This window comes from Gymnoscopelus microlampas (assembly GCF_963454915.1).
Source record: "Gymnoscopelus microlampas genome assembly, chromosome: 6".
In the NCBI taxonomy this organism is placed as follows: Eukaryota; Metazoa; Chordata; class Actinopteri; order Myctophiformes; family Myctophidae; genus Gymnoscopelus; species Gymnoscopelus microlampas.
Genome location: NC_139943.1, coordinates 21795185 through 21814119, shown reverse-complemented (window position 1 = coordinate 21814119; position 18935 = coordinate 21795185). Strand labels below are relative to the sequence as shown.

Below are 18935 nucleotides of genomic sequence, written 5' to 3'. Positions count from 1 at the left end.
AGAGTATGTCAGAGAACATGTGATTCATACCCCTATATTCATATATTATAAAACATTTTTATCAGGTTCCAAGACATAAACTATAGGAATCATACAAACTATTCATATTTAACACATACATTGATCATACTGGCTGAGCAACTATAGGCCTCAAATACTCTATAGGTAAAATGTTTTACATACTTTTTAAAGTTAAATTATGACAGTGGATTTTGCTGTGTGGTCCTATAGGATAAATTATAGTGGACAGCCATTCTTATCAAACTCTTTCAGGCAGTACAGTACATCCTCACCAAGTGGCATTGATTAGGAATGATAATTTGACTATTCATGTTTCACAAAACATGTTTCACTTTTTTTGTCACAGTGTCTATAGGCTATAGCTACACTAGTTGAACTGATAGTGTTTATTGGTTTTATAAGATTAGACTATATACACTTTTTAAGGGTTGTTTACAGTCAGTGGAATTATGCGATCTATTCCTTTTTTTCCTCCTTTTTTTTGCTCCACATTTTATCTCTGTTCCATTATGGAATGCCTTGAACGTTTGATGTTCCCTTGCCTGAAACTGTATGTAAGCTGAAACTGATTAAAAAGGAAAAGAAAAACAGTTCTGAGTTCATTCAGACATCCTGGAACTAAACTGCTGTTTTGTGAAAGGTTAGGGCAGCATTTTGATGCTTGCAACATTGTGGCAATCATGCCCTTGGAATTACCCTTTGAAAATAGTCTGTCACCTCAAGTGGTAATCATGATTAAATCATATTTATTATGTAGGCTACATACATCTATCACTTCTGGACTGTGTATTGGAAACCACCAGCCAGCAAAGCCTTTGTTGTTTTAAAAAAAAAATGCGTTTTCCTGTCTATTTTGACTTGTAAAGTGTTATTTTTAATCATATGTTTAATGTATCCCAGTGAATGCACTTAGCCCTTGGCTTTACAAAAAATAGTTAAATGATTTGGAAGAATTATATTGTAGGCTACCCAATGCATTCTCACTCCAAAAGTCAACACACCTTGCACGGTTTGGTTTGTTAGTTTGTAAGGGTACGGTGTGTTGCCACAATAATTGCTACCTGTGTCATTTCTTTGCGGAGCCTCGAGCACTCGACCCCTTTGTGTGGAAATGACGCGTTCTGTAGGCAGAACGTTTGGCGTGCCCATAAGGATTGTAGTGCGCTCCCTCACTGTCTGACCAACACTGTGAGGAGAGAGGACAAGAAGACAGACAGGAGGGACCACAGTCACCACACCAAACAGCGCACACATCAGCCGCACACAGTCGCGACAGACAAGAAGACGCAACAACACACAGTGAGCCGAGGTAGAAGAACAAGAAGACTCGGGTTTGGACAACTCGCCGAGGTCGTGCGCCCTGAACAAGTCGGGGGGAGGACAGATCTTTTTCCTCGGCTTTGCGAAAATATAAAGACCAGCGCTAATTCATTTCACCACCAGTGACATCACCGCGCACTTTACGAGCCTCGATCGCTCAAGGTGGAGAATAACGCGCAGTGCTCATCATCATCATCCGTGCTGGGAAAGGGACAGGGATCGGGACGGGCCATCAGGGCCACCAAATGTGAGCGACACGGCACAGGGACAGGGCTTCTTCTTCCACACAGGTGCGGTGAACCCAAGGCGGCGGCGCGCTTAGGATGCAGAAGTCACCGGTGGAAGATGCGAACTTCTTTTCCAAGTTTTTCTTCTGGTAAGAAATATTGCCTATCATTTTTGAACGCATATTGGGTGGCGTTGGGTAGGCTGCTACGTTGCACGTAGGTTTAATAGAATGGTGAGGTTGTTTGAGGACGACGTGCATACAGGTGGCACGGGTTGTTTTATTAGACCACTGTTTCTCAAACGGTGGGTCGGGACCCATTTGTGGGTTGCAGGTCTATTTTTATGGGTCGTGGGTTTAATATCCCCTATTTCTTTTAATTTCCTACATTTAAAAAGATGACAATGACTAATGCGGTCTATATGAATGAATGTAGGCCTACTCATTGTGAGAATGAATCGCACACAAAACGCCCCCGGTAAGGACCGCCAATTCCAAAGACTATCCTTGTCCTGTTTTGCTTCCAAAGGAAGCTACAGTGACTCAAATTGAGTTTGCTGCTGAGTGTCCCACATGATGATATCTTTATAAACGGTCACCGACGTCTTCTGTAGTTTAAAAAAATACGCAGGTATAGTAAACATGCCTTCAAAATAAGCCCTATATATGTGCTGTTGAAACATTGTTCTGCAAAATAGGAGACACGTCACTCTAAGGTAAAAACAAATCGACAAAACAAAAAAACATGAACGTTAGCAGTGGTCTGCACTGCAGATGCAGATTATTATCTGTAGGGTGAAGAGAAAACATGGCATTGTGGAACATAAACTCGTATCTCTTATTTTTAAAATATAGGCTACTGGGGAAATTATGCAGCATTTTGAAACAAAACAAGCCATAGGCCTATAGCCTATAAAGCTTGCACAGGCTAAAGCCAGGTAAGCATTTCCCAACTTTACCAAAGACAAAACACGTATTTTGTCTCCCTGACATTCAAACACTTTCTGTCACATTCACACACGAGGCCTTCTAACACAGCTAGCACCATTGGGACAATGATATTATAGAACAACGTGTATTTATATCAGAAACACCACACAGTAAATAGCTACCCATCGACTGGCCATGGTCTCCAGCCTTGACTTTGAGATTGGCAGCTGCCATTTGAGTTACAGTAACTAGCTGGTACTGAAAACCCCAGCAAAAACCTAGCAGACCAGGCTCATAAGTCCACTTTATCTCATGTCTGCAATACAGAAATCCAAATTTGACCAAATGTTTTATGTGCTTGTTACTGCCTGCAATCCACACCCACCTACACTAAAATCCTGAGTGTTCATTTTACTCTGTGTAGAAGTCTTCTACGGGTCAATTTTTAAAATATCAAAGTTAAATTGACACTGACGATTTAGGATACTGACGTATTGACGTATCAATCCCAGAATATATTATACGTTTTCTCTTCAGGTGGACAACACCACTGCTCCGGAAGGGCTTCACAAAGAAGTTGGAACTTGCTGATGTCTACAAGGCTCCCTCCTTTGACCTTGCAGACAACCTCTCTGAAAGACTTGAAAGGTGTGTAGACCATTTAATAATAATAGTTTCTTCTCCACGCCTTTGGGGTATATTTCTTATCATTGTGCATTTGCATATACCTGAAATTTTGCCCAGGAAGCATTTTGTGTCTTGGGGCACTTCGACACAGACTAGGCTGGCCGTGGGTCAAACCGGGGACCTTCTGGTTCTCCGATGGCCTATTCAGCTATGGCTACTTCAGTTATTGGGATTTCCCCCTCACACCAGAATGTTTTAAGCACATCAGTATAACATGGTGTAACTTGTGATTTGGATGGTGCTTTATGAAAAACCTCTGAACACTACTCGAAGATATTAAAACATTTGTGCAAATCCTGTTCTCTCATCTGGAGAATGGCACGTTTGAATACCAATGTAATGCATAAACTTAAAATGGTGTTGGATATAGCTATGTGGTAAAATGTGGCATTAGCTGCAAGGATATGTAAATTTTTCTAATGTCCCTCAGCTAATATTGATTGTTTCACATGATTAATGTATGTTTAGCTGTTGTGTAAAAGAGATGAAAATAGTCAAATAAGTCAATAATCAAACACAGTGTGTCACTGGTTATGAAACAATACACCATCATAATTACATCTAGTTCAGAAAATGACTTAAATGGTGAGGGTGTGTTTATGGAGCCATAACTGTATCTTATTGTGCTGTTATACTGTATATCACATAATCTATGATGGCATTTTAATAATTCAGTTACAAGTACAGTGCACTAACAACTGCACAATTGTACAGTTTGCAGCTGTGTCAGTGTTAAAGTTGGCTCTTTGAGAGTAATCCACTTCAACCGGGTGTCCCAGTTTTGGGCATGTCATGTTAAAATATTCAATGCAACATGTGAGCTTGTAGATCAGCTATTTTCGCTATTCCTCGTACAACAAAGTATATACTTTAGGGCTTAAGTAGTTAAATGAACATTTAACTACTTGGTTGTGCTGTGTAGATATTGAGTCACTGCCCTTTTGGTATATTTACTGTAGCAGCATGCCGATCAGAGAGGTAATACACACTCTTCACCTAAAATATGGGATGGCATTTAAAGGTGGCCAGACTTAACCCTGGTCTGTGTGGCCCAAACAAACACCCAAGGCAACTGTACTATGGGGGACAAGCTTAGCCTGTCTCTGTCTCACTCCCTCTTTCTCTCTCGCACGCCCTCTCTGTTTATCTGTCTCTCTGCCTCTACTGTTGACTGTTTCTCTCTCACTTGTTTTTCTCTCACCCACATGGTCTCCCTCTCTTGCTTTTCTCACTGACACAACTCACTTCTCTCTCCCTCTCTTTGTCTCTCCTCTTTTGTCTCCCCTCTTTCTTTCCCTGTTCGTCTCTCTCTGTTCCTCTCTTTTCCGGTTACCCTTCTCTCTCTTTTGTCTGGCTTTAACTCCCCCAATTCTCTTTCCATTCTCACTCCCGTCCTTCTTTTAGTACTGGGTAAATGTCACACCTTTGAAAGCTTTTTCTTCTTATTCTCCTTCAGGAAAAAAAAGAGAAGTGAAAGCTTTCTGGCCACCCGTTAAATGCCACCCGTGTTTTTGCCCTCCGGAACAACGCAAACACTGTGGTGCCCCATGCAGGCTCTGCTGCTGCGGCCCTTATTGGGCTGAGCTAGGGGCCGCGTCATGGCCTGGAGTGCCAACAGTCCTGTGAATGGGCGTTAAAACGCGACCTTTGAGAGGGCCTGATGCCCACAGGGTGATAGATGAGCAGGGGCAGTGGCGTGTGGTGTGATGTTGTTTTATTTTGATCGCGCAAACACAGAGGGCTGCTGGGAATTTGAACTTTACCGGGGTCGTGTTTGGTCATCTACCGTTTAGTCTGTTTGTTCTCTCTGTCTCGCAAATACACAAAATGCACACACACACACACCGTATTTCTCACCTTTGTATTGTCTCTCCATCAATCTTTCCATTTCTCTCTCTTTCTGTCTCAGAAACTCTCCCTTCTGATTTTTTTCTTTCTCTTTTCTTTATCCATCTCCATTATCTCATCCCTCCATTATCTCATCCCATCTCTTTTCTCTCTCTCCGCTTTGCTCTCTCCATCATTCACTCTCTTTATTTTTCCCTCTCTTTCCTCCCCTCTCCTTGTTCACACAACCATATCTTTACTTCCTATTACTCACTCTCACGTTGACTCCCTCTCCCCAGCCGTTCCCATCGTGGCTGAAGGTCCCTGCTGTCCACGGTGTTGGACCAGTCAGCTAAATCTCCCAGGTTATAAATGACCTAACCGTAACAATGGGCTCACTTTACTGTAACTATTTACCAACTGGCACTCAATCAAATGCTGTTGCAGCTTCCTTCTCTACTTGCGTTGAACATTAATTATTATCCCTTTTGTTTTTGGGGAGAGAAAGAAAACAGTAACTTTGCTGTCCAGCTTCACTTCGTTTTAGGTACACGTTTTATAACATCTATAGTGAGGGTGAGGGATACTGCAGATTTGACAGTTCTGGTCGTTGCTACTGTTTGATTTGTTAATATTGGCGATCAAGGTATTTAATCTTGTCCTGCCTTTGTGCTCATTGTAAGTCAATTCTAGATAAGAGCATCAGGTAAACATGAAACATGAGCGTAAATGTTGAACCTGCAGTGTTGAGATTGTCTGGTTTACTGTATGTCTAATGGGTCCTAATGGAACATAAACTGTCTCCCTGTTTAGAGAATGGGACCGCGAGGTGGCATCGGCTAAAGCCAAGCCCAGGCTGATGCGAGCACTTTCCCGCTGTTTCCTCTGGCCCTTCCTCTTCTTTGGAGTCCTCCTTTATTTTGGGGTAAGTTTTTCTTTTTTGCTCCCCTAGTAGCAGTCCATTGGTTTGTCCGTCCACCACTTTGGTTCCAAACAACATATCTTGTTAACTACTGGCTGGATAGCCATGGAATATGCTGTGCACCTTCATGCTCCCCAGTAGCCTGGCTCCACCCCCTGAATCGCTAGCCTCGCATTCAGGGTCTGGTGACGCTGTTGAAGGCGGGTGTTTCTCGGTTGAAAATCTGTACGACGAATCGGGATCGGGATAATCCAGTATGAACCAATCGCCAATGAGTCCAACTTTGGCCACGCCCCCATCTCAGAAAACGGCTGCACTGAGAGGGCTTTCAGACTGAATAATGGAGTGAAACGAAATGAAAATTCAGGCTGAGTGTCAGGTTAGCTCCCCAGCCCACAAGTTCAAAACTTTTAATCCCTATCTGATCGGTTCAGATTTTTAAATCCTATATTCTGTGATCCAGGATCAGACAATCCAGCCAAATTTTGTCCCGGTATTTCAAAGCAATTCAGGATACGATCACCTTGATCCAGATTCAGACTTTTCAAGATTACCAGATACTGATGTAAGTGTTTTTTTGTAGTGGTTCCTACCTATCTCCACGTAGTGGATATGAAGAACAACATAGTGACAGTATAGCAATTTAGAGACTTTCCTTAACCACTTAAGCGCTATGTACTTTGTTGTATGTCAATTGCAAACGCCCAAAGAGCGTTTTTTTTAAAGTGCCCAGAGTAGTGACGCTAGGGTTCATGTGGTTACAATGATGAATCATATTTTTGGTTGCTTAAAATGTAAATAGAATTAAAATTTAAAAAAAGAAGAAATAAAAAGGCTCAGCTATATTTGCATACCATTTGAGTCGGCGTGCATTGTGAGATACTGCGTTGTCCACAATATTACTTTTGAAGGTTGATTTCTGCTTATTTTGTTATAGATATTAAATCAATTGATCTAATAAATTGTTTTGGTTTTGAACTATGCAAAATCCAAATCTGATCCGATCAGACACAGATTAAAAGTTTTGAACTCGTGGGGGCCCTAGGATGGCCCCTGCTGTTTTTTGTGACCCTCTTTCCTGTAGTACCACCATTAGGCCAAAATGTCCACTTGCACACAATCTAAAAATCTGAAGGGCGGATTTGCCATGAAACTTGCCAAGTGCATTCACGCTCTTTGGAGGAAGAACCCTACACATTTTAGTGACCCCATAACCTTTCTCTAGCACCACACAACTTAGCACACAAGATATAGCATAATCTAAATAAAAGATAGATTGCAGAACCCTACTGATCCTAGTGACTCCATGGTCTTTCCTCTAGCACCATTCAGCCAAAAACGGGTGGGTGGAAGGAGTAGCATGGCTTTTAGGGGCTGCTAGCAAGCTTTTAGACTCTTGTCTTGTATTACCTTACTTCAAGTCGTACTGTGTAATATTCATTTTAATAGTTTCTTGTAGCATCGTTGTCATTACAGCTTTTGTCTATACGGAAGTACCGCTGCACGTTCCAACATCTTAGTTGCCAGAAATGTTGTCACAAATAAAAATTGAGTTTAATAGTCTTTGTCAAAAAATGCATTTATGTGGGATGTTTATTGTGAAAAGATGCCAGTGAAAGATTATAACATTGGATCTGCTTTTCCGTGTCTTCACACTCAGCAGTATGAAATTGATCAATTCGTATCTGGAACTAAAATGCATTTACAAATACAATTTGCTATGTCAGGGTTGTTTTAAGTTTCACTTGCAAGTCCAGGTTTACGTTTCAGGTTTCATCTCCTTGTAAAAAAAATAATAATAATGCCACAGGGATTTTATTTTATGCCTCAACAAACAAGAATCAAGCGATCGTGCTTCATAGTTGTTTTGAAGGTTTAGTTGAGCCAGGCAGGATTAATAGCCGCCAACAAAGAGGCCCTCATAGTCACAGTGGCTTTATGTCAATATCAACATGACAATGTTTCAATACTAAGCAGTATCTAGTATAGTTTTAATTTGCTGTGACTGAAGGATTCATCTGACCCTCGTCATTGCATAGAATATGACCTATGAAGCTGGCTGGTAAAGTTATGATATGAGAGGTACTGTAACATAAAAAACAAGCACCCTACAGTAGTCCAAATTGACCCATATTTCTTTGTCTACTAGTGATCCAACCCTGATCAGGAACATTATGAGTGTGATTGACAAATCAAAAAGGTGGCATTTCATATACGGTACTTACAGTAACTAAACATGGTAGTCTTACACACTAGGGATTGTAACGGCAGACACCTGTCAAATTAGTTTAAATTGCTTTCACCTGCCACTTTGCAGGTGTTTTAGGATAAGCCAATGGAAGCTGTAATGTTTTCAAATGCCCTTTCTCACTGGTGAGATATACTGTGCGCAGAATGGCTTCTAGAATTCTAGGATTCTGCAGATTGCGTGGCAGGTGCAGACATTTAGTTTCTCTCCTTCTTAAAAATCCCCACATGTACAGTAACCGCTTTTCTTGAGACACACGCAACAATCACCAGGCCTGTACATACTGTACATGGTACTGTAATTACTAGTGAATTAGCAGACTTGCCACAGTGTAGTGGACCTATAGAGTCACCATGTTGCACATACACCCCAGGCATGTGGCACCAGTGTGTCGATATCTGTCCCAGCGACAGGGAGCTGACAGCAGCTATTACGTAACCCGGTACAGTGGGGGGGGGGGGGGGGGGGTTGCCATGGTTACAGGAATGCCCATTTGTGAAGCAAGGAGGGGGTTGAGGTAAATAGTAGTGTTTAAATAAAAGTCTTGAGTCTTAATAATTGGAATTCTACACTTTACCACACTATTCCTTCAGTACATTAAGAAATCCAAAACAGTTATATTTTCTATATTTAAGAATACGTGGTTGGGGGCCTATGGTAAAATACAGTAGCATGGGTTATGATGTTGTCACACATCTTATCAATCAGATAGACCTGTAATCTTCACTCAAGGTTATTGTCAGCTTTTGTACATTTTGATGATGGTACGGATAAGAAGGACAGAATGGACATGAAACACTGGGACTGTACAGTGATTGACAGTAATCACAATGCGTCGCACCGTGACTCATTCTGCTATTTTCAAAAGATGTTTATACATTTGAAAACTTGAAATAGGACTTTCTGTATAATGATAACTATACTTTTGGTACTTTGAGTACATTTTGATACCAATACTTTTGTACTTTTACCAAGTCAATTTTGAATTCCCGACTTGTACTTGTAACAGAGTATTTCTACATTGCAGTATCGATACTTTTACTTAAGTAAAACATTTTAGTTCTTTTTCCACCACTGGCGATAACCAGGGGCATGTGATTTATGAGTATTTCTCACACTCTCTCTCTCTCACCACACACACACACACACACACATCATGTGTCCAGGAGGCTTCCAAGGCGGTCCAGCCTCAGCTGCTGGGTCGGATCATTGCGTCCTTTGACCCGTTCCACGCTCCGGAGCGGGAGCAGGGCTACTGGCTGGCCTTCGGGCTCTGCCTGCTCTTCATCGCTCGCCTCCTGCTGCTGCAGCCGGCCCTGTTTGGCCTGCACCACCTGGGCATGCAGATCCGCATCGCACTCTTCAGCCTCATATACAAGAAGGTAGGTGAGGATAGAGGGCGTGCGTGTGTGCGTGTGCGTGTGCGTGTGCGTGTGCGTGTGCGTGTGCGTGCGCGTGCGCGTGCGTGTGCGTGTGCGTGTGCGTGTGTTATATATCTATGTTTCAGGTTTCCAGTGGTGTAAAGTAACTAAGTACATTTACTCAAGTACTGTACTTTAGTACAATTTTGAGGTACTTTTACTTTACTAGAGTATTTCCAATTGTCTATACTTTGACTTCTACTCCACTACATCCCAGAGGCAAATATTGTACTTTTGGTCCACTAATTATTTGAACATTTTAGTTACTAGTTACTACTGTAGATATAAATGATTACGTTATAAAACATACATTAACCACTTTAGCCCTATTTTATACCTAGGCTATTTTCAAACATTTTAGTACTTTTACTTTTGGTACTTTAAGTACATTTTCATACCAATACTTTTGTACTTTTACTCAAGTAAATTTTGAATTCCGGACTTTTACTTGTAACAGAGTACTTCTACATTGCAGTATTGATACATTTACATAAGTAAAACATTTGAGTACTCTTTCCACCACTGCAGGTTTCTTAAAACGTGTGTAAAGATGCTTGGGGTTGTTTGTATACTATACTATAAAAATAAATTAAAGGCACAAACAACAATTTTATTCCAGCCGCAGTATTTCCCTGTGGATAGGGGTGGCAGTGGCTCAGGAGGTAGAGCTGCTTGGTTAAACGGAAGGTTCCCGGTTCGATTCCCGGCTACCCTTGAGTTAGTGTGGAAGTGCCCTTGAGCAAGACACTGCTCCCAGTGAGCAGGTTGGCACCTTGCATGGTTTCCTCTGCCATCGGCGTGTGAATGTGAGTGTGTGAGCTCTCTCTCTTGGGAGGGATAGTGTGTTCTTCTGCACATGTTACAGCCTCCCGGTGAAAGTCCTCACTGTCGGGTGAAGACAAGCGGCTGGTGACTCCATGTGTATCGGAGGAGACGTGGTTGTCACCAGTGGTGGAAAAAGTACTCACATTTTTTACTTAAGTAAAAGTATCAATACTGCAATATAGAAATACTCTGTTGCAAGTAAAATCCAGAATTCAAAATGTACTTGAGTAAAAGTTCAAAAATGTTTTAAATGATCAAAGAAATGAAAAAAAAAAAAGTCTTGACTTCATACTCCATACCTTGAATTATGACTGATCAGGGGACCTTTGTTCTTATCAGACCCTGAAACTGTCGAGCCGTGTCCTGGATAAGATCAGCACTGGTCAGCTGGTCAGTCTGATGTCAGCCCACCTCAACAAGCTGGATGAGGTAAGACAAAATTCACATCCACAACCTATAGACCACTGGAGTCTAGTTAATGCTTAAATGTATACTAAATGAATGATTAGCATCTTGCTTTTTTAAATGTGTGGAAATCAAGAACTGTGGCCTTTTATTTTCTCCTTATTTTGGTACAAATTTAAAATAATTAAAGCAATATTTTGTTAAACAATGGTGATTTAGATCATTTGGATTCTTCCTTGACAAATGGATAATACACTTGATAATATTTGTTCTAAAAATGGATAACAATTCAGAGCAGAAGTTGCAGAACACTTCATACCCATCTGTGGACTTGTAAAGACTCCATTGGGGGAAATAGACATCATTCCAAGTGGGGCCAATGGGGAAATTCATTCCCTCATTGGCTTCAGTGTAATTATTCAACTCCTTGTTTTGTAATCTGTGAGTTGGGCTCCGCTTCAACCAGGGAATACATTTTCATGATTATAAAACATATTTATTTCTAATTACAGTTACAATTAGTGAAAGAAATTGAGGTTTGAACTAAGCATTTAGTTGTTAAGTTTAGGGGTAGCAGGGTGAGGGAGGTCAAGAATCAAAGGAAGAAGGGTTGTAAATGGTTGGACCTGGTCCACAGAACTGTGCGAACAAAACAACAAGGATAATACTTGATAGAAATACAAGTTAGGGCTAGGGTCTCACAATATCTTTGAGCAGCAGTGTTGCTATAAAATATCCTGAATAGGCACACATACTGTGTATACCGTACATCAGAAAGAATAGTCACTTGTCATTTCATTTCGTTACTTCTTTTAGTTTTTTAACCGTCATGCAGCTCTGACAACTGCAGGGGAAAAAAGCTCAGTTTCTAAGCTTTGAACCTTGGGCTGTGAAGCATCTCCATTGCTTACCATTACGCATCATCACACACAGTCCGTTGGTAGGATGATGTTTGTCCTTCATAATAATTTGCTTATTAAAGGGTTAGTTCAGATTTTTTGAGTATTTTCTGTAGGAAATACTTACCATTAATGTAGTGGTTGCAAAGGTATTAATTGATTGCCCGAGTCCCGTGGTCAGAGTTATGGTCCGTTTCTGATAAATATGAATGTAGTTCCGGTAGATTAGTAGATTTGGTGGGGGCCGCTCATTAAAAACAAATAAATTTAAAAAAATAGCGTAATTTGTATTGTTGACCTATTTCTACCATATAGAGCAAGTTTCGTTCAATTTCGACCCCTCTGTCACAGGGTACTATTTTTTGTGTCATATATTTTGTGCGTGAGTAGGCTGCCACGGCGCAGTGATTCTGGACACAAACATTAGTACCATGTGACAGAGGGGTCGAAATTGAACGAAACTTACTCTATATGGTAGAAATGGGCCAACAATACAAATGACGTTAGTTTTTTTAATTTATTCATTTTTAATGAGCGGCCCCCACCAAATCGACTAATCTACCGGAACTACTTCATATTTATCAGAAACGGACCATAACTCTGACCACGGGACTCGGGCAATCAATTAATACCTTTGCAACCACTACATTAATGGTAAGTATTTCCTACAGAAAATGCTCAAAAAATCTGAACTAACCCTTTAAGCACCTGCTCTCGCACTGTCCTGCAGCTCCCTGTGGTGCGCTCAGCCAACCTCACCACCTTCTGCAACAGTCATATAGATCCTGGGAAGAGCTGTGTCCATACCATTGTCATGCTCCCTGACAGGTACTCTGGGTTGTAGCAGAGTAGAAAGCATTTATGATCATCTCTGACACCTTGAAGGTGTGGTTAGCGTTTGTTTTAGGGTTAGGGCTAGTTTTAGGATTTGTTTTCAGAATGTTTAGGAAGGTTAGGTTCATTATTAGGGTTATGTTGGGCCAGCAGGTCAACAACAATGAGAGAGTGAAACACAGGAGAGTTACAGGTGAGAGTAAGGGGCTGTGTACGCGAGGCATTATATTTCTTGAGCGCAGCGTATGTTTTGAATCGTTTTCAATGGGAGCGATATTGTGGAAACGCCAGCAGCATGACGAGGCGCTGAGCGGCTATGCGCTTCACGTGTGCCGTTTTTATATGGGCACCTGTTTGGAAGCAGTTTTTAGGAGAGAACCTTGCATTTTAAGCTGGGGAAAAACGCTTTGGTGGACACATTGCTAAGGTGAAGAACTAAACCAAACCCATCAACCCATAAATATAAATAAATAAAATAAAGTAACTTTATTGAGCTTAGATTCTGACACTAGACATCTGCACTGCACTGCATGTGTGTGTGTGTGTGTGTGTGTGTGTGTGTGTGTGTGTGTGTGTGTGTGTGTGTGTGTGTGTGTGTGTGTGTGTGTGTGTGTGTGTGTGTGTGTGTGTGTGAGTGCGTGCATGTGACACGCAGGCTGGTGGGTGAGTCTACGTCTCCACAGTGGTACCGTAGGTCTCGTTGAAGCGCAGAATGTCGATACACTCTGTGACCTGCTCTGAAGTAATTATCACCTGACTTGAATATGGCTTGGTGCGATTACTGCAATGCACCTTGCCTGTGATTTTCTCATAATAGTGTGTGTGTGTGTGTGTGTGTGTGTGTGTGTGTGTGTGTGTGTGTGTGTGTGTGTGTGTGTGTGTGTGTGTGTGTGTGTGTGTGTTCAAGAATTTCTTGTTAAATGTGAACGCAAACAAAGATGTTCAATCACAGCATTTGTGACAAATGTATGTGAACTTATAGGGAGTAAAAGTAAAATAATCTTTGCGTTCCAACAAACATAATTGGCCATGCTTCTGGGTGAGAAGCTGTGCGAAGTGGTCGATCTCTGCACTAGCGACTCCTAGTGGTTAGTCATTGCGCCTGTTTAGTGGCGTGTGGAGGAATAGCGTATACCTCCACAGACATTACGCCCTCCCAGTGAAACTCCTCACAGTAAGGTGGAAAGACGTCACATGTATCGAAGAAGACACATGGTTGTTTCTGCTCTCCTGAGGACTGGCTTTAGGAGTTAGCAGTGACAAGGGACTTTAATACACAGGGAATCTGTACTGTCAGTACATTGGGAGAAACATTAAAAAGGCAAAATAAGTAAATATGTAAAGTATTCTTTGTTGTGTGTGTGTGTGTGTGTGTGTGTGTGTTTGTGTTACAGAGCCTGGGTCTGGCCCACTTTGTTTGGATCACACCCCTGCAGTGTATCCTGTGTACAGGGCTGATCTGGGAGCTGATTGAAGTGAATGGCTTCTGCGCTCTGGCTGCTCTCACCCTGCTGGGCATTGTGCAAGCCTGCCTCGCACAGAAGATGGGACCACACAGGTACACACACACACACACACACACACACACACACACACACACACACACACACACACACACACACACACACACACACACACACACACACACACACACACACACACACACACACACACACACACACACACACACACACACACACACACACACAGTGGTAATTGGTAAATGGTGGTACCTTTATATAGAGCCTTTAACCAAAGCACTTTATGTATGATGTACATTACATTAACCCCCCCTCAACAACTCAACAACAAGTATTTCAGGATACAGATCACACACACACACACACACACACACACACACACACACACACACACACACACACACACACACACACACACACACACACACACACACACACACACACACACACACACACACACACACACACACACACTCATTTCCATTCCCTGAATGCCCACATTTACATTCCTGCAGTAGCCTGTGGTCGTTTTATCGAAGATCTTCCCCCGGCTCCTGTCTGACGTGTCTACAGTTTGTCTTGATATCTCTTAGTATCTCCTGCTAGAGACAACGGCACGCTTTGTGTCCCCGAGAAATGTCAACAAAGCCACAGGGATATTCCAATGAACAACCAGCTGGTTTCAAAGCCACCACAGCTCATTAACCACTTGAACCCCATTATCCATAACATTCGCCAACAGTTGCACTGTTGTTAGCTTGTAGATTGGCTATTTTTGGCAAAGAGATTTAGTGCAGATGGAAAAAATCCATTAAAGTACAGTTGCAACTCAAGTCCAGTTCTAGAGGGTTTAAGACTGGTTAAATAGTGCTAATTTAACCACATGTGTCCCATGTGTCCCAGGTGTCCCCGCGTATAAACTAAATTGAATCTTGTCCCCAAAATGTAATCAATTAGTTTTATTAAGGCCCCGTGTCCACCAAGATGTTTTTTTCCTGAGCGCGGCACATGTTTTTCTGCTATTTACAGCGAAAGCTTTTCCCAATACGGATGCTAGGGTTTAACACTATGCAACTCAATTGCAGCATAGTTTCAAGTATCTTTCAAGCAACTAAAGGCGCTTGCACACATAGTCTGTTTCAATGTTTTTATTGGTCAATGGGTTTTTTTCCACAACGATTCCGCAAATGCGCAGGAATCAAACAGGGTTGCATTGAAAAAGTGATGCACCGTCGCCAGAGGTCATAAAGAAGCATTTGTTCTGTCGTCTGTTTTTTTCAATTGGTCTCTGTATACAAGGGCCTTAACCACTTAAGCCCTGTACTTCGTCATATAATGAATAGGGATGCCAGGTGGAACGTGGTTACAGCTGCACGAAAGATCCGTCATGGGAAGACAGCCTTATCATCCGTGTTTGTACATAAATGTTTGGGTGCAGGCATGCATCCTTGTGTGTACTGTATGTTTTATTAACTGGATCTCCACCCCCACCCCCTCCAGAGCCAAGCGAGCAGGTATGATCAGTCGCCGCCTGGCCCTGACCTCAGAGATCGTGGAGAACATCCACTCAGTGAAGGCCTATGGCTGGGAGGAGGTCATGGAACTCATCATCAGGAACATCAGACAGTAAGACACTGTTCCAAATAGAGCCCCGAAGTCTGATTGATTGATTGATTGATTGAATACTTTATTTAGAAGTTTGTAGAGAAAAAAAGCACATGGTAGTACAGTTAAAAATACAAGGTCAACGAAAAAGGATGAAAAGCCCAAAGAAGCCTTTCGACTTGATTCAATTGGGGTCCTCACGTACTCAATTCATAAGACAATAAATGACAGACAGATATACACTACTATGCAGAACATCATATAAACAGTTTAAAGGTAAGAAAAACAAAAAATATGTACAGTACAGTAAACAGTTTGAGGTTATGACTTTTACCGGGGCCAGTTTTGAATTGCAGCCTCCTGAAGGTATTCTTTTAGGAGTCTGACGTAATCCTACCTGGGTCACTTTTTTTTGCCCGTTCAGAATTCCCATAGACGTGTTTAATATCACGTCAAATAAGAGCTGTGTTCCAGAAATAAATGATGATCCTGGCGGTTTGACTCATATGGATATGAAGCATCAACTGACGGCGAGAAATCGCTGTTGATACTGCCGCCGAATTAGTAAAGTTTTCGCCAGAAACAGACTGTATCAAATATGAGTGACTATCGTAAATGATACACAGCCACCTCCCTGACAATATCGCCGGGACAATTTGTTTATTTTTGGACCACAGTTATATGAGACGATTTTAAGATGACCCAATGTTTGTACATAGGTTACTACTACTAACACACTTGGCGCAAGAGTAGCAAGATGACCTCATATCAACATCGTGTTGCAAAAATATAATCTGTGCTTGTACTCTGGAGATCATTTTGACCAGTTCTGTTCTGTTATGTTCTAACTGGTCCTTATTTCCTCAGGGACGAGATGACTCACACCAGGAAGATTGGTTCTCTGCGTTACTTCTACAGTGCCTCCTACTTCTTCTCCGCCATCCTGGTCATTGTGTCGGCCATCGTGCCACACGCGCTCAGTAAGGGCATCATCCTGCGCCGTATCTTCACCACGGCCTCCTACTGCATGGTGCTCCGCATGACGCTCACCCGCCAGCTGCCCGGATCCATCCAGATGTGGTATGACACCCTGGCCTTGGTCAAGAAGATTGAGGTGGGTGGTCCATTTGGAGTGGGGAGTGTGTACCAGTTCTTGGGATTAGTGTTGTTATTATTACATTATTAATACTTTTCACACAACGAATAAACAATCCGAAGATGCTGTAGCAACTATTTTGTTCCAAACTGTTCATATAGTTGATTGATATCGTTGATAGTTATCTTTTTGGTGAAAAACTAACGTTGTTCCGATTTCCGAATAACAATTGTGTCGCTTCATAGCTCCGTAATATTTGCGTTCTGTGTGGATTTCAGGATTTTTTTGTCTGGTCACCATAACCGGTAAGATTCAGTTTCTCCGGCCAAATGTTGAATTAATCGGCCATAGTGTGATACACAGATTACAGTGTGTGCGTGTGCACACTGTGCAGTGAACCACCCAAGTGACCCAACTGATCATTACACCGCGTTATGGTAGCGCAGCACTGCTTTCCAATACATCACAGATGCAATGCACTGTTCCTGTGTTTATAGTTTCCTAAAGCAAATCAACTGTCGCTTGCCAAAAAGGACAGAAAGTAGTCAGGAGGACGGACAAGTGATCTGCTTTTAATACGTAGTGTTCTGTTTTGTTACTGTCATGTTTACTTCATGATGCCAAGGAAGCCAACCTGCCCGCAATGTGTCACTAAGTTGTTCCACCACTTTGCTCCAACGCTCTCTCCATTGACAGTCACTACATGTATGCTTACTAATATCCACAGCCCTACAAGTTCGGGTCCCTGTCTTATTATTGTCACATGGGTCTGGAATCGGATTGGTACCTCGGATCCCGGGTCTGTTTACAATTTTTTTAATTCCCAAGTGTATCCGAGAATACCCGTACTCAGGAGAGAAACTCAGAAAATGTGTGCTCAATTTATGCTCATCATTTAATTTATTTATATGATTTTAATGCTTGTAAACTATGTATTATGTTGTGATAATTAAAATCCAAATAATAATAATAATAATGAATTATATTAATAATTATTTTTTCAAAACTGGCCACGGTGGCGGCGATATTTATATTTTATGTTCAATGAAGATTTTGGAAACCCTGGTGGATGTTCTCGTGACACAAACACCAGTTAGAAACTATATATTTTGGGGGTGAATGAATTCCACGAAAACAACTCCCAGCATTGATGAGAAATTTACCAATAGTTATGTATACATACTGGAAAATTCTGCCAGAACATGACCCTACCCGACCCGACGTTTTCGGTTCAGCTGCCCCTTGCGGCCTAATGGTAAGGCCAACGGAAATGGCAGTAGATGTGTTGGATGCAGTCAAAGTGAACTTTACTCAGGTATCTAGTTTGTCGCCGTCCGACCTTCCTAACTGTTAATAAAGAAGAATGAGCGACAATAGCCAAACCTCAATAGAAAATCGGCGAAAGTGGACGTTTTCAAGATGTTTTGGCCATTATCTCTGGAACGGAAGGTCAAAGCTTGTTGGATGCGTGCCTTTGAGGACATTAAGCATGTAATGACACCCTTTTGGGTTTTTCAGGTTTTCGGGCCTAAAAGTATGGTAATTGTTCGGGACCGGCTAGGGCCGGGCCTTAATTTTCAGCCCGTTGAGAAATACATACAGCTATGGCATGTACAGAGTTATGTCAGAGAAGAAATAGAGAGTGGGGCTAAAGACATGTTAGTCACTGTCTGGTTCAGTCATCAGGTTATGTCACTGGCCACCGGGGTTATGTAACCTCACATGTTTTTGGAATACAGCCTAAAGATGGGTAGAAAATGGCAAACACATACATTTAGGGTGCATAAGTACAGGTGTGTACACACACACACACACAGACACACACACAGACACACACACACACACACACACACACACACACACACACACACACACACACACACACACACACACACACACACACACACACACACACACACACACACACACACACACACACGTAACCACACGCACACATCAACATACAGTACAAAAACACATTCACAAAGAACTTAAACACGTGTGTATGTACATGTTGACCTTTCACCTAGCATGTCCCTGCAAAGAGACACCAAGACAAATGACTGTACATTTATCTTACTTTACCGATTAAAGGGATCCTAGTAAATACACATGCCAAGGACTCCAGTTGTGTGTGTGTGTGTGTGTGTGTGTGTGTGTGTGTGTGTGTGTCTCTCACACTCACATT

General features: G+C 41.9%; 1 protein-coding gene across 1 annotated transcript in view; it reads left to right on the top strand.

Annotated features, from left to right (window-relative positions):
• Positions 1 to 1187: 1187 nt before the first annotated feature.
• cftr (CF transmembrane conductance regulator) overlaps positions 1188 to 18935 on the top strand; it is a 50087-nt gene continuing 32339 nt past the window's right edge. The window contains exons 1-8 of the mRNA XM_084059000.1: positions 1188 to 1717; positions 3035 to 3145; positions 5825 to 5936; positions 9348 to 9563; positions 10767 to 10856; positions 13960 to 14123; positions 15547 to 15672; positions 16519 to 16765. Of these exons, the coding sequence (XP_083915126.1) occupies positions 1665 to 1717; positions 3035 to 3145; positions 5825 to 5936; positions 9348 to 9563; positions 10767 to 10856; positions 13960 to 14123; positions 15547 to 15672; positions 16519 to 16765 (1119 nt within the window). The 5' untranslated portion in view covers positions 1188 to 1664. The remainder of the gene's footprint in view (positions 1718 to 3034; positions 3146 to 5824; positions 5937 to 9347; positions 9564 to 10766; positions 10857 to 13959; positions 14124 to 15546; positions 15673 to 16518; positions 16766 to 18935) is intronic.